The following is a 15,905-nucleotide window of genomic DNA, read 5'->3' as shown; positions in this document are numbered from 1 at the left end:
CATCATCTTCACCAAGAATAAGGGCTTTATGTGGACAAAACACATATGTAATTCACCATCTAATTTAAAATAGAAAGCTTTTGCAGGTGCCTGAGTGTCTCAGTCAGTTGAGCGTCCAACTTCAGCTCAGATCATGATATCATGAATGAGTTCCTGAGTGAGTTCGAGCCCTGCATTGGGTTCTGTGCTCTCATCGCCAAGCCTGCTTCGGATCTTGTCTCCCTCTCTGTCTGCCCCTCCCTCACTCGAGCTGTCTCTCTTAAAAATAAACATTTATACACACACACACACACACACACACACACACACACACGTATATATATATAAAGCTTTTTTTTCCTAAAGTTGCATGACTGAACAATAGATTCATGAATTCTCTAAGATATAATGGACCTGTTCATCATGTCATTTTCTCAGAGCAAATAGGTCCATTCCTTTGGTGACAGCTTGTACAATGTATCAGACAAGGTGGATCTGAAGAATCACCTCAGATATGCTGGCTATGAAGTATTTGGAGTGATCCTTTCGGTGTGAAAACTCTTACCTATCACCTTAGTTTATTTCTGCACTTAGAAATCCTACAAATGACCTTGTAAACCATTTTATATTTGCAGAGAGAGAAAGAAAAAGAAATGTTCTGAGAAAATGACAGGATAAACATCTCATGGTTTGTGTGTGTGTGTGTGTGTGTGTGTGTGTGTGTGTGTTTTGCCTCAAATGTTCACTGAACTCTCCTAAAGACCCAGACACGGCGCTAGACACCAAGGATTTACAAATAAATAAAACTTGGTCTCTGCGGTCAAAGAGGTTTAGACCCGGCAGGAAAGGCAGGCATGTAAACAGGTAAGAGTATGAAGCAAGCCATGGTACAAAGATGGGGTCTAGGAAGAAGTGCCCACTTCTGCCTGGGAGGGTCAGGGACGGGCTCCTAGCTTGGGCACACACGTTCAAATGGAGTGCAGCATTGAGCCACAGGGACAATTTGAACACCCATCTCAAACTGCTTGAAATTTAAGTAGGGCTTTGATGAAAATCAGACCAATATCCAACATCAGGGGTCAGATATTTAGCTGGCGTTGCATGGATTAAAACGTGTACATGCTGAAGCACTGACAAGAAAAAACATCTGGTGTGTTAGGATCAATTAAGAGGAAAATGGGGCTGTGGGGAGGTGCACAGGCCCCCCCCCCCCCCGCCCCAGCAGGTGCTGGCTCCCACAGCTCCAGTCATCGACATTTTTAAATGGGATTAACTCCATGAAGTGCAAAGTTAAAATGTCCAACTTCAAAACGATACCAAATTTAGTTTGTAGAAGCAAAGGTGATCAGCTTTATATATACTGACTTTATAAGGAGAATAAAAATTTGATTAAAAATACCCACGTTAACTCTTTACAGTTAGTTAAGGAGTACACGGAGGGGAGGGGTGGGGGGCACTGTGTGATGTGGGTGGTTAAAAAAGCATAGGCTAATTATCTCAGAGCAAGTTTTCAGCAAAAACCACAATGGCATAGCTATGCAAAGATTTGATAAAAAGTGAAGTCAAATCTAGTGGAAACCTGGGATTAAAGGAGTAGAAATGGCTGAGGTTTTTAATGCCTCTTTCCTTGGCTGCTTGAGGAGCCTGCCACCAGGAAGTGATCTTAGTCTGGCAGAAATGGATCCCTCCCGTTTAAGAGGGCACGTATGCTGTCTCAGCAGACGTGCCTGCTTCAAATTCCATGTGGAACGAGACGATAGGATGCACACACACATAAGAATTCAGGATAAAAAAACAACACAACGCTGCAGGCTGTGATTTCATAGAGTGGAGGTTTCAATCTCTCCTAAATGAAGTACTTGGGCCAGTTCAAGAGGCCAGAATTGGAAAAGATGAAGTGAACAGCATCTGTAGACAGTGGAAGCAGCATAACTAACTAGCAAAAGTTCTTTTATGCTCAACCCCCTCCCCAAGCCCCGATTCGTTTTGCTTTTTACTTATTTTCAATGTTCTTCTCTTTTCCAGAGGCTTGATCTCAATGTCCCTGCATGCCAGGAGTAGTAAATTATGTATTACAAGATCTGGGCTGAAACATGCTTCATCTTTAGGAAGAAATATAGAGCTGCTTACTCTCCCGAATGAGCAGTACTGTAAACACATGCAGTAAGATACGGCAAACATGTGCCACAATGTGCTAGGGGTTATTGATTACTGCTTCCATCCAATCCATGCCTCAGCCCATTAATGGAAGATCACTTTCAAAGAACTTGTCTGGTTAGGACACTTCGCTGCCTTAAAAAAGTGTGGCGGGTTGGGGAGCCTGGCTGGCTAAGTAAGTGAAGCATCCATCCAACTCTTGATTTAGGCTCAGGTTATGATCTCACGGTTTGTGGGTTCGAGCCTGCATCAGGCTCTGCGCTGACAGCAAAGAGCCTGCTTGGAATTCTCTCTGTTCCTCTCTCTCTCTGCTCCTCCCCTGCTCATGTGCTCCCTCCTCTCCGTCTCAAAATAAACACTTAAAAAAAAATTAAAAAACAAACAAACAAACAACACTTAACCCTAACCTGTTACTTGCAAAGTACAGTTCAGATCATTTAACAGGGCAAAATTCCAGGGAAGTAAAAATGCTTTTCAAGCACAATGTCTTTTCAAGGAAAATCAATCTTCAGGTCTTAATGGTTTTACAAAGCCAGGTACTTCGAGAAAAAACAGTCCTGTTACCCTGACTTCCTAGAAGGGAAACTCACCTTTGGCTCTGGCGTGGATGGCTGAGTGGCTGAAATTCAGTAAGAGGAAATGTGAGAGGACCTCTTCAATGGTACCACTGGCTCCTACATCTTCCTCTAGTGCATGGTATTGTAAATGCCGACTTCCTTGCCTGTATTTCCCCTCTACCTCAAAAGCTTTGTGATGAGAGGGACTGAGTAATGTCAGTACCTAGCACAGTGCCTCCTCGTGGTTGCTCAATAAATATTTGCTAAATGAATGGATATAAAACCATCAAAGCCTGCAGATACAAAGTGGAATAGCAAAAAAAGAAGTAATCCTCTTAATTCACAACTTCATAATAATTATTCTGACTTGGAGTAAAAAATTCTCTGGATTTCTTTCCCCAGAGAGGCAAAAAGGTGAAAATGGCTGGCTGGCTAAGGCCTCTTCCAGCATTCTATGTATGTGCATGCACGAAGCATGTTTAAAACTGTATGACTGAGTCCAAAACGAATACATCAGAATTCCTAAGTGCAAATGAACGTTAGTCCCTTTAAATGTAGGTACTTTGACAAGTTACTTATTCAGTATGAAAACAAATTTGGAATTCTGGAGAATTCTTTTTGTTTCCAATTTAAAGCAAAACCAGGGGCGCCTGGGTGGCTTAGTCGGTTGAGCGTCCGACTTTCGCTTGGGTCATGATCTCGCGGTTCGTGGGTTCGAGCCCCGCGTCGGGCTCTGTGCTGACTGCCAGCTCAGAGCCTGGAGCCTGTTTCAGTCTGTGACTCCCTCTCTCTCTGACCCTCCCCTGCTCACGCTGTCTCTCTCTCTCTCTCTCCTAGAAATAAATAAAACATTAAAAAAAAAAATAAAGCAAAACCAAAAAGCTTTTTAAAAATTCACAAAGGCAATATATATGTGCTACTAAAAACAAATCAGAAATCATAAAAGGAGAAGATAACCGACCCACAATCATACCAACAAAAGCACTACTTAGCTTGAGTAAATCTGAGTCCTCTTCCTATAAACATATCCTATATGTCTACATTGTTTCTTCATAAAACCAGAGTTATTCTATGCTGGCCAACTTCTCGCTTTACCTTAATATAGTATGAATATCCTCCCATATACTTTGCAAGCACAATAATCTGTAGTGTGGCAATGCCAATTTATTTAACCAATGACCCACTGCTAAATATTTAGGTTATTTACCCATCACTATTATATATAAAAAAAAAAAACCCACAACAAACCAAAAAAAACTACATTAAATGTCCTGGCAATCACAATTTAGTGCACACATATTATGTTCTCAGAACTTCCAGAAGCGAATTTTTTGAAACAAGGCTGTACATCTGTAACAAAGTTGATTTGTAGGTAGTTTGTATGTAGCAGATTACCATCTTTTGACAGTAGATATAACCACTGGAAGGAGCCAAGAGTCAGCTGGGATTGAATCTGGTGATTACAGTCAGACATCAAAGGAGGCGATACTATTTTTAGTTGCAAGCCTCTGACTGTTCAGCAGTGTGACCGGTTTTCACATGTGACTCAAAGTGGCTCTGAAGGCAGTTGCAGCAGGAATTCCGAACTGTTGTAAGCTTTGGCTCATTATCAAATTAAGCATATTACTTCCCAAAGACAAAACCATGAAGGGGACACACAGAGCTAGGCGATGCCACTTCCTCAGATTCCTAACACTGCAGCCACGTCTCGTTCACGTGAACAGAAAGTCTCAATTGTTGGGTCAATTCATTTTAAATAGCTGTACTCGTTCTCTGAAAACGTACATACTGGTGGCTTTCCAGGGTGACACTCTCACACAAACACTTATTTACCACTCAGAGAGCCGACACTTCACATGTATCATCTTTTTAATTTTCATACTACCACTAAACATATGGATGTTGTTCTCTCCATTTTACATACAAGGACCAGGAGACTCAGGGAAGAGAAGTGATTTTCCCAAGGCAACAGAGCTGATAGAGGGCAGAGGCAGATGCCAACATGACCTGTTTAGCCTCATGAGCCACATTCCTTCCCTTTTCTGAGCAGCCACGTAGCACCTCTGAGTAACTCTTCAACGTGCCATTACAGGGGTGTTCAATCTTAACTACTAGGATTAAAACTTCTTAATGACTATAACTACCAGTGAACAATCCTATTCTTTATTTAACCTGGAAGTGAACTGAACTGGAGGTATTGCTTATGAATAGGCTCATTCATATTCTTAAGAAAAACTGGCAGTGACTACAAAAACCCATTAATTCAATTTGAATGAAGTAAATATTGATACTAGACTTTACATTTAAAGAGACTTGTCTGGCAAGTGAGTCACGTTTTAACAATAACCATAGTAAAAGGGAAAAAATTAGAGGAGTAAGTTAAATAAAAGGCTAATAAAACTTGAAGGAAACAGCTCAGTGTTTTCTTTTAAACCCTGAAAAACACCATATATATATTTCGTTGCATAGAGTCATTTCAAGAAAAGACTATTAACAATCTAACAGTAAAGTCAACACTAAGAACTTCAATGATATCCAACTCAAAAATGCATAGGGAGAGTAAAGTTATTTTATTAAATCATGCACATCACGTGTGTTAGTGCAAATAGTTTAATCTGTACTCCAGAAATTCTATTGTACTTTATATCTTTACAAAATAGATTTAAAACAATTATTTACTTTAAAAAATGTAATTCTGAAGTTAAGCATTTCAGAACAATATTTGCAATAACCTATATACAAGAGGTACTGGGTACCACTGGCATATTAGCATTCTGTGGTGGAGTGGCTTCCTGCAACAGAAAAGGATGAAATGAACTATATGACAGCATTTTCTACAAGTCATTGGTGACTAATTCCTCCATAAATCTAGTGATCCTCCCAACAGCAAATCCCAAATAGCTTAAAATATAACCTTTAAAGTATAAACAACGACTGCCAAACATCACAAGGCAAATTATATCCTAAACTTCAATTTCAACACTTGGCTAGGCCTGTGGATGCCCACAGAACATTCGAGCCAATTCACTGACATTCCCTCCCAGTTGCACTGACTGAGAAATTTAACGAGGTGAAACTTTAGGATAGTCTACGACCTCAATAAATTTTATTGACATAACTGTGGTGCCGCACAAAACCATAGCTAAACTTTCACTTTTGTGTTTTAAATTTATAACATCAAGCAGTGTTTAGGTGCTTCACTGTGCATGGAACACTATTAATCTTGGGAATGATGCTTCTCATAAACAGAACGTCCCAATTAACAACAGTAAAAAGAAAATAACCATTTGCATACCTGACCAGGAAATCTGTTGGTAGGTAACAACAGCTCACCTTGAACATGAATTAGCTTTGAAGTATCATAACCAAATTAAGTCAGTAAAAGCTTATCTAAAGAGATATTAATTCTTTCTTCAATTAAACATGCTTGGAGGAAGAGATGATAGAAAAAAAAAATCATGCTTCCTAAAATGCCGTATATGAGAAAGTAACTTGGTTTTTAAAGAAAATATCTCTTTAAATACATGAGGTTTAATAAATTACATTCCAATTGACTCAACAGTTTGGTTTACTGCACTGAAATTGTAGAATTACTGTTTTTGCTCCCAGAAATACTTCAGTTTGCTCAAGAAAATACACACTCTCATGGAAAGGTTTTCAGAGTTGACGTCCTCCACATCGTCAAGTCACATTAAGGCTGAACAAGCGTGCACACAGTCCCCGAATTATCACTAGAACAGAATATTTTCCAAGTGTATTTCTCCTTAAAAAAAAAAAAAGAAAGAAAGAAAGAAAGAAAATCCACGCAAATAGTTGTCTCTAAGTCTTGTTCCCAATAGCTCAGTGGTTTTATAACAAGTAAAAATGGCGTAAATATGTAAAAAAAATATATATATGTGTATATATTTCAAACTGATAGGCACTGAGCACACAGGGCCTCTCTTCCCATGTATGTATTGGTTGTTTGGTTTGGGTAGTTATCGAATCAGAAAAATGAATCATCTGGCCATTAGAATTCAGAGTAAAATACCCATAAATTTAATGTTATAAATAATTTGGTGTACCAAGAAGCCTACTTTAGGCCACCATAATATTCAGAATCTCAACGTACTAATTTAAAAATTACATGAAAAATTGCAAGCAAATTATTGCTTACAGTAGAATAAAGTCACAATTTTATATCCTCTTTATAGATAGATACATTTTATATAAGTTAAAGCAATGACCCTACAGCTGTATTCTTGCACTTCTGCTGTCTTAAGAGGTAAAAAGGAAGAAAATGGTTCTGTTTGTCCCCAGCATGAGTGTGATGCCAGCTTCTAAAGGGAGGACGGTGTACGGACTCAAGAAACGCTCTCATGGAGAAGCTCTGGCCAGACCTGGCACGTACAGCACGATGGCTGTCACCGCAACCAGGGCAGCCAACATGGGCATCCAGGGCCAGGGTTTCTGTGTGGAAAGAAACCAAGAGTCAATATCACATTCTTCCCTCTCTTTTCATACCTATTAACCCTTTGGTTCCAGAGAGTCCTGAATACTTAACAGAATATTAGAAAAACCTTATCTTTGCATAAGAATAAATTTTAACAAGAAAAGAAAACAGATGAGGGAGTGCAGGTTAAATGGCATAAATACGTAAAAAAAATATATATGTGATGTATATATTTCAAACTGATAGGCACTGAGGAGAGTCATTAGAGCAGGAATGCTTTTAGAGGACGGTTGTATGGAAGTTACATTCAGTCTTGGGCAGTTTTCAATTTTGTTACAGTTGAAACCTAATAGTGACCTCTAAGAAACCCTATGGGCTGGGCTTGCTTTCTTTACTCCAGTGTCCAAATACTGCAACTATCTGATGTACACAGATGCCTGGAATACTGTCGGCTTAAAATGTTTATTTCTTCTTTTTTTAATGTTTATTTCTTGATAAAAACCAGATTTCTATGTGGGGGTGGTTTTACAGAAGGGGCTGGGGGGTAAGATGATAGAAAGAAAATGGTCTACACTTTGATCCTCTACTTGGAAACCACAGAAGACAAGATCAGATGGGGTTCAAGATGAGGAAGAGCTATTAGGACCCCTGCCTCTTTGATACTTTGGGTAAAAACCACGTCCAGTGCAGTAATGTCACATGATTATCTCATGTTCTACTAACACACATGCCTGTTGCAGGCAAGCATGGGTGGGCTATTCCCTGTTAACTTTTGGAGGGTTTACGTGCTCTGGTTGATAGCTTTATTTTCCACTCATGTTCTAAGAGGCTTACTGAGAAAATTGGCTTTTAGAGAAATATTCTCATGTTGCAGATCAGGGCTCAAAAAGATATGGGATAGGTTTATACTCGTATAAGTAAATGCATATTGGGGTTGAGATCATGAGCCAATGGTCCATTATGCTAATCGCATCCTTTTTCATCATCATAGTCACAGTATAAATATAGGCAAAGGTTGAAATGAAGAAATTCTACACTACAGAAAAGAAGAGGGAAAGGAGGAGGGGGAAGAAAGCTGGCTGAAAACTTCAAAGAGGCAAACGCTTCATTTCTCATTCAAATCTGATTAAACATGTAATTGGGAAGAGGGTACTAATAATATTGCAACAATTCACAGTCTATTCCGGTTTGCTAGAGACAAAGACTCAGTTAAAGGCAGCACATTAACAACTGGTTAGGTTGGAATTAATTCGTGGTTAGCATTACTACAAAGGAAACAAGACAAAATGTTATGCGATTAGTTGATTGTTCAGTTCATTTGTATGACACAATACATGGCATACTAAATGAAGGGTTTGCTTCAGGCAACAGAATACCTGTGTGATTCTGCCATGCACTATACTACAAATATGGCACAAACAGGTGACGGGGACGAACAGACAGGACTCAACAGTAGTGCTTGTACCTTTCTCTACCACAATGGACCGAAACACCAAAACAGGAAAGCCAGGAATAGGCCGATGAATACGGCTGGGACGGGTTGTAATATGGAAGGCTAAAGAAGGGAAGGGATATTAAAATCATTTTATGCTATAAAAAAATCAGATAAGATGATTTAGACCCCAGGGGGGTGGGAAGAAGGGTAGGAAGACTGAGGTAATAGAATAGCACTCAGGTTTTGAACTGATTTCAAACATTTTAAAGACATCTAATACAATTCAGAATAATGGACTGTGGTGTGTAACCAGCAGTTTAAAGGGACGGCTGGAAGCAACAGGCAATGTGGGTGCCCCTAGTGCGCTAATTAAATGCGGCACGTTAAGACAGAGCCATGGCAACATTTTAGTGACTGATGTTCTGCTGGACAGTACATTGTTTTTGCTCTGTACTTGGAATCCATTATTTGACAATGTAGTCCCTTAGAAATGGCTAAAGATTATTTGATCCTTCCATCAAAACCTTTTTTAAACCAAAACTTGTTTGTATGAGATGGTATTGCTTTCAAGCTTAAAAATGCCCTGTGATGTATGCTTCCTAAACCGAGCAAGAGATCTGACACAATGTGTGATAAACATATGATATATAAAGGTAGGCAGTTGAGTCTCAGGGCTTCCAGTTATGTTACTGGAATATAATTAATTTTTTAAAATGGATGGAGTTACTGCAATGAGTTTTACTACAGAGAAAAATTTAGTGCCATAAGTCTAATACAATAAAAAAAGGTAATTCACCTTTTAGGCAAATTACTGATACAACTATAAATAATAAAAGCCAGGTTACTTTTGAAAAGGCTCTAAAATAGTACAAGGGGATCCATTCTGATTATGCTAGATGTCTTCGCAGGTTAATTTAGTAGAAGGTGGACTGAAATTCCAAATTCAGAAAGATATGATTTAACACGAGAAATAATCAAACCATTATAATCTGATTTCAGAAGACTTCTGTAATCTACATTTTCAAAATAAATGCAATTTTGCTTAGCATGGAGCCTCATGCCCAATTTATCAACTTCTCAAAGGCTCCACCTAAGCAACAAGGCTTTATTTTCTAAAAAACTAATAGCGAAGGACAGCTGGACACAACTCATGAGCATTCTGGACGCAACTGTGTCACTGGATGCCATGCAACATCAGTCTCTTGTACTTGTGCGGCAAAACCAAGCAGAGTGTTTTCCTCTGCAGGAAGGATTTGGCTTACACCACTGCAGTGTCCAAGCCATGACACGGATTTGAAATAAGTCAGAGCACAACCAACTACACTGAACAGCCATCAGTTAGGTCCCACAAAGGCAATGGTCACCGAAACGTATAATAACACAACATTTATTTAGTACAACATCTTTTTAAAGACTATCTGCCTTCTTGGTAATGAAAAACAAATATTAAACTCAATTTATATGAAAATGTTCCAATTTCTCTCTCTCTCTCTCACACTCACACACACACACACACACACGCACACACACACATAGCTTTACAGAAACTCACCAAATATTCCCTAATAGTTATAGGAAGTCAAAAAGACACCAAGCTTTTTAGGAATATGTTGTAGTGAGAAAATTATTAGTATAAAATGAAAACTATAACGAAGTCTCCATTTTTTGATATACCCAAATGCTAAGGAGTTGACATGCACTACTCTTTCTTAGGTGGGTCTCTGGTGGTACAATGCTTCATTTCCCAGTAAGGGAAATGAAGTGCCAGATGATGGCTTGGTGACAGAACTTTAGATTCATCTGGGAAAATCTGACAGTTCTTAGGTAGATTATTTTCTTGCAAATAAGGCTCTTCTTCCAGGCAGTCCTCAGGTTCTTCTAGGGATACAGATTAAAGGGGCAGATTTTTACTCAAAAATTTGATAGCACAATGATTTCATCATGGAATTTTATAATGAAAAGCTCAGTTTATGTACTACAGGCCTCAGTTTCTCAAATCAGTATTAAGTCCTCTGAAGACACTTATTTCGGGGCTTTCACCTGATTCTCAGTCAAAGCTAAGGCAAGTTTGCAAAGACTTACATTATTTCCTTTCTCTCGGAGCAGCTTCAGGTTGTCTTTACATTGTTTGAGCTCATCTGTGATTGATTGTTTTTCCTGCTCAGTCATTTCAAACTTCAACTTCAGTTCTGAGAGTACAGTCTGTGTCTTTTCATACTAAAGGCAAAGAAAAAAGAGTGTGCAGACTCAACTTAAAATGGGTAGGAAGTTATGGTTCTCCTCAGGCTTAATACCAGACCCTATTTAGCCACCTGGAACACCAAAGTCAAGCCTTTTTGTTTCAAAGATGGTAAGAATCATTTGCACTAATAATAGGAAGTCTTTAATGGTAACTTTATTTTATGTAAGAACTTTCTGGCCCTGGAGTTAAAAAAAAAAAAAAGAGAGAGAGAGAGAGAGAGAGAAAGCACCGTTATGTCATCTGTTTCTAATATAAAGGGTCACTCTTTCCATTAAGTGAATTAGAGGAGGAAAGTAAAGTAATTTTCAAACTGAGCAAAAGAAAAGCAAGTGAAGAAAAACTCCAAAGGCTAATTAAATGGCAAGATTAGGAAGTCTGAGTTTATATCTTGGTAACCAATGTCAGCCAAGCTATTTTAGTCTTGAAGTAAAAAGTATTAACTCCCATCAGGCTTTCTTTTACCCAGGCATCACTAAAGTGTTCTGGATAAATGAATTTCTAGGCGAATGAAGTAAAGAAATAGATCCAAAGTACTGACTGACCACTGTGACTGGGGCATTTCTATCTTTCTACCTAAAACTTATAAACATCAATAAATAATTTTTAAGAAGCTGTTCCTGATAAACACTTCTCTATAGTGAAACATGCCACTTCCTGCTCTGAAAACCAGTTCACTGAATAACTTAATGTTCCGACAGATAAGCTATCCTTTGAACACAGGTGAGGCCAATGCAAGACACAGCATGGTTTGCCCCTACTTCAAATGCCCCAGGAGGTAGGAATTCTAGATTGGTTCTGCTTCTAGATACTGCATCTTATATGCAAGCTAGGCTCCCAATCACAGAGCAAAAACCATCCTGCTGCTGGTTATGCTTTTGTCTCAGCCTTTACTGCCCCACTCTCCCATCTCTGAAGGTTTTAGAAGGAAGAAAGGCAGACAGGGCTGAGTATAATATAAATATGTCATGGGTCCAGCATACCAGAGAGATTTCTCCTTTTCCCTCCTATATCCCAGATATTTCTCAATAAAGGAATGCCTTTATGTGGTGCTTCTGAATAAACCAAATACTTTGGAGTGATTAATTAGAAGCTCATCTTTATGCACTCCAAAGATAAATATTAAGCAGGATGCAAATGTATAAAATCATTAGTCAGAAAAGGTGGGGACAGGGGGATTAAGGTCAGCAGAGAGATCACCAGTAAATGGGAAGAAAGATATGGGTCTAGAGAGGGAGGTCAAATGTGAGAGGAACTCCTTGTTACCTAACAATGTTCCCCAGAAAAGGCCAGGTAGTATGCCAGACAATGAACTAAGGAGTAAGATTCATGGACTTAATGACAACTTTTTTTGTGGGGTCTGTGGACTTCCTTTCAGAAGGCAGAAGGCTGCTGGCGGGCTGCCAAAGCAAATTCAGTGTACCTAGACTAGTCTCTTAGAACATAATCAATTCTCAATGATCTGATTCTTAACAGTGAGTAATAAAGGATAAGTGAAAAGTGCTTTGCTGACCTAAATTTTCCCTTACATTGCTTCTCCACCATTTTTACATCCAGCTTTCCCTTTACACCAAAGCACTTAATCATTTCTCCATTCCATGGGGTGTGAAGCAGAGTGACAGGAAGGCAGCCAGTCAGGAAGTGCCTGCTGTTTACCTTCAGCCTGTGTGGAGGGTGGGAGGAGACTCGCCCTTGCTTCACCGCCAGCTGGTAAAGCCAAACAACTTTCTGGAGGTAGTCCTTGCACGACTGGCTTGTGTACACAACGTTTTATGAATTCTCAAATTATAGGTATCCCTACTAAATTCAAGTATCAAGATGCTTTTAGTCAAATATAAAGATGATATACCATTGTTTTTCTCTATTTTAATACCGAAGATTAAAAATTACTTCCTTAAGTACTTATGTTTCGTTAAATGTTCAAATAAAAGTTGCCATATATATAAAACTCAATTGTTGGAACAAAGGTCACTTTCTGCAGCCTTACTTTCACACCTGGCTTGGGTATCAGTTTTGCTCCATCTTGCTTTCTAACTCAAAGGTAAGAAACGAGCTCAGTACTGATTAAGAGGGAAATACCACACAATATTACCAACACCTTTGGTTCTTCTTCATAAAAATAATCATATGTGGCTTGCTTAGCTTGTAATGTTTTAGCCTGTTACAGTGCTGAAGATACATGATACTGTGCACATTAAGCATGATTCTATGAGAGAAAGGAGAACAAAGGGGAAATGTTGAAAGAGAATATATATGCATTAGTAAAAGGTAGTAATTCATTTGCAGTGGATTACACAGATAAAAGAACCTCATTAAAGAACATCTCAGTTACAGACTAGTATCCAGTAGTTGACATCAGGACAAACAGAAAAAGAAGCAATTTTACATTACAAAGGAGTGTGATGACCATATCATTTCACAATGGAAAACACTGAACAAGAAAATAGAAAAGAAACATACTGACAAGTTCAGACATATTTTTAAATGTGCTGCATTTAATGCAATCCAGAGCTATCAACAGTTGAGATGCTGTGACAACATGCCACTGCCATTTGAGGAAGCAGTTAAAGCATTTCTCACTGATTGCTCAGTGACCAGAAACAGGCAAACAGATAATGCAACGCAACGGCCAGTGCATTCACAGTAACATACAACAGAGTCGTCTTGCAACCACAGCATTCTCCCCAGATTCTGAAAGGACTATGGCATATGGACTGGAAGGGCACAAAGTGCTTACAGTATTAAATACTAGGATATTTACTTTGGCACAAAATTTGTGTTCCAACTAAATAAAATGAGGTTTCTCCCAGAATGCATATCCTTAGCAAGAAGATAAAAACGAACATGTTACAAAATCAGTATGGCCACATGTAAATAATATGTTACAGTTTTTTTTTTCTTTAAGAACAAACATGAAGACAGAGGAACAACAATCATGTCCACGTTCAGGATACTACAAGGAAAGGGAAGTGCAAAGAAAAACTGCATTGGTTAAACAGATCTTCTAAAAACAACTTTGGGCAAGTTTGTTATTAAAGACAAAGAGTTGTCTTCAATTTCCTTTTATGTATAATGAATCCTTCATTTAAGAGAGTCTACAGCTGGGGCACCTGGGTGGCTCGGTCAGTTAAGTGTCTGACTTTGGCTCAGGTCATGATCTTAAGGCTCGTGAGTTCGAGCCCTGCACCTGGCTCTGTGCTGACAGCTCAGAGCCTGGATCCTGGTTCAGATTCTGTGTCTCCCTCTCTCTCGGCCCCTCCCCACCTTGTGTGCACTTGCTCACTCTCTCTCTCAAAAATAAATAAATAAACATTAAAAGAGAAAGAGAGAGAGAATCTGTAACTGGGGTGGGCCCCGACCAGTAGGTCAAGATGCACCAGCCTTCTCTGTCCCCGGGGTTGGCCAGGACTCAATGTAGGGAGAATAAGGCAGCAGGACTGAATGCAGTTCTTTGCCTCATTGTCACCTTCAAGGCTTTGCTCAGAAAGAGGCTGGGTGGGGTCTCTACTCCAAAATCAAGTCAAGGTTTTACGCCAAATGATATGAAAAGTGAGCATACATATTTGTGAAGAAGGGAAGAAGAAGGGGGAAAAGGGGTGGCGGTGGGGGAGAAGAAAGTAAAAGGTCACAGAATCTGTGTTTGGCTGGCTGGCTATGAGGTGAATTTTAAGTAACTTTCAGGCTATCTAAACTGCGGGGTTTAGATAGCATTATGGTACAGCCCCACTTTGCTTTCCAAAAGTATTCCAAGTTAAATCTGATATTGTCTTTGAAAGATAAACAATGAATTGAGTAATCTGGTACAAAGGGCTTCTCATACAGGTCAGCTACCTGGTAGAGAAAAAATTTTAATGTAATTTTGCATATTTATATTTTTGAGAGCGAACTCTCTACTAATGAATTCTCTCTATATGGACCATGATACGCAGCTAGAAATCACCAAGCAGAGATGCTCCAATTATCAACTTTGTGACAGGTAATGGGACTTCTGCTTCTCTTTATTTCTAACTAGCATGAATATCTGATTTGCTTTTGCCTTTAAGTCCAACCATAATTGGGCTCATAATGTCTTTTCGCTTTACCTCTTTCTGTACATCCTTTGCTTGGTTTTCAGCCTTACTGAGAAGAGTTTTTAAATCAGCTGAATCCCGAAGATGCTGTTCTTTCAAGGATCCCACTTGACTCTCAAGCTCTTTCCTAGTCATCTGAAGGATGCTGAGATCACTGGTAAGCTCTAAACTCTGCTTCTGAGAACTGCAACATAAATATTAACAGTTATTCAATTCATGTAGAAACTAGACATAGCAGGAAGTCCAATTGCTTATACATTTCACTAGGAGGGATGGAGTAAATTTCAGAGGAGGAAAAAGTACATTAAAAAAAAGGTATGTTCAATAAATAAAAAGCATTAAAACACTAAAAAATTGCATGTTTAAAGCTGTGTTCTATTTTCAGATTATCAAATATACAGAGAGGCTAAAATCTTGAAAGCAGAAGTAGGAGGTGACTAATTGCATTATTTTGTTACATCACATTATATTATTTGTATTATAAAAAGATAAGTGTGGGGCTTCCCCAGGAAAATAGCAAACTTTTCAACTATCTTCTTATTTAAGTACTTGACAAATAGAAACTTACAGCTTAGGAGCCACTGTCAATTCAAGTAAAGATAAAGCTCCTCAAGTGAAAAGACACACCAAATTGGGGTGAAAGCCTGAAATGAAGAACCAGGAGGCTGGGTTCTAGACTCTAGCTCTGCCACTATTAAGTTGTGAGATGTTGAGCAAGTCACTTAACTGATGCAGTTTACTTCTCTGAGCAAGCATTTCCTGAGCTCTTAGGTCTGTGCCAGGCACCACGTTGCACAGACATAAATAACACAAGGAGCATCTCAGTGCCTGCCACCGTCAAATAAGATTGAACTCAATAATTTCAGAGGCTGTTTTCTGGCTTAAATTCTATAATCACTTTTACAACTTGATGTAAAAAAAAAATCCAATTTACACACGAGGAAAACAGCTTGATAGGCATGAATAGAAATTCTTTGTTCAATTCCTTGTGCATCACAAACAACAAAAAACAAAAGACCTTCACAGTGTAGCTGTT

General features: G+C 38.9%; 1 protein-coding gene across 31 annotated transcripts in view; it reads right to left on the bottom strand.

The window, feature by feature from the left end:
* Positions 1-5,289: 5,289 nt before the first annotated feature.
* The window catches only part of LOC120238610 (sarcolemma associated protein), a 154,233-nt gene continuing 143,617 nt past the window's right edge, over positions 5,290-15,905 (bottom strand). For 16 of the 31 annotated variants that reach the window (XM_039242409.1, XM_039242426.1, XM_039242416.1 and 13 more), the window contains 3 exons: positions 14,882-15,053; positions 10,643-10,777; positions 5,290-7,142 (listed from right to left, as the gene is read on the bottom strand). In XM_039242409.1, coding sequence (XP_039098340.1) covers positions 7,050-7,142; positions 10,643-10,777; positions 14,882-15,053 — 400 coding nt within the window. In that variant the 3' untranslated portion in view covers positions 5,290-7,049. Of the gene's footprint in view, positions 7,143-8,590; positions 8,681-10,642; positions 10,778-14,881; positions 15,054-15,905 lie in introns of all 31 variants that reach the window. The other 15 variants (XM_039242411.1, XM_039242412.1, XM_039242428.1 and 12 more) reach the window with 1 other exon arrangement.

Source organism: Hyaena hyaena, unplaced genomic scaffold (assembly GCF_003009895.1).
Source record: "Hyaena hyaena isolate Hyena2069 unplaced genomic scaffold, ASM300989v1 scaffold_212, whole genome shotgun sequence".
Taxonomy (NCBI): Eukaryota; Metazoa; Chordata; class Mammalia; order Carnivora; family Hyaenidae; genus Hyaena; species Hyaena hyaena.
This window is presented reverse-complemented; position numbering and strand designations above follow the sequence as displayed.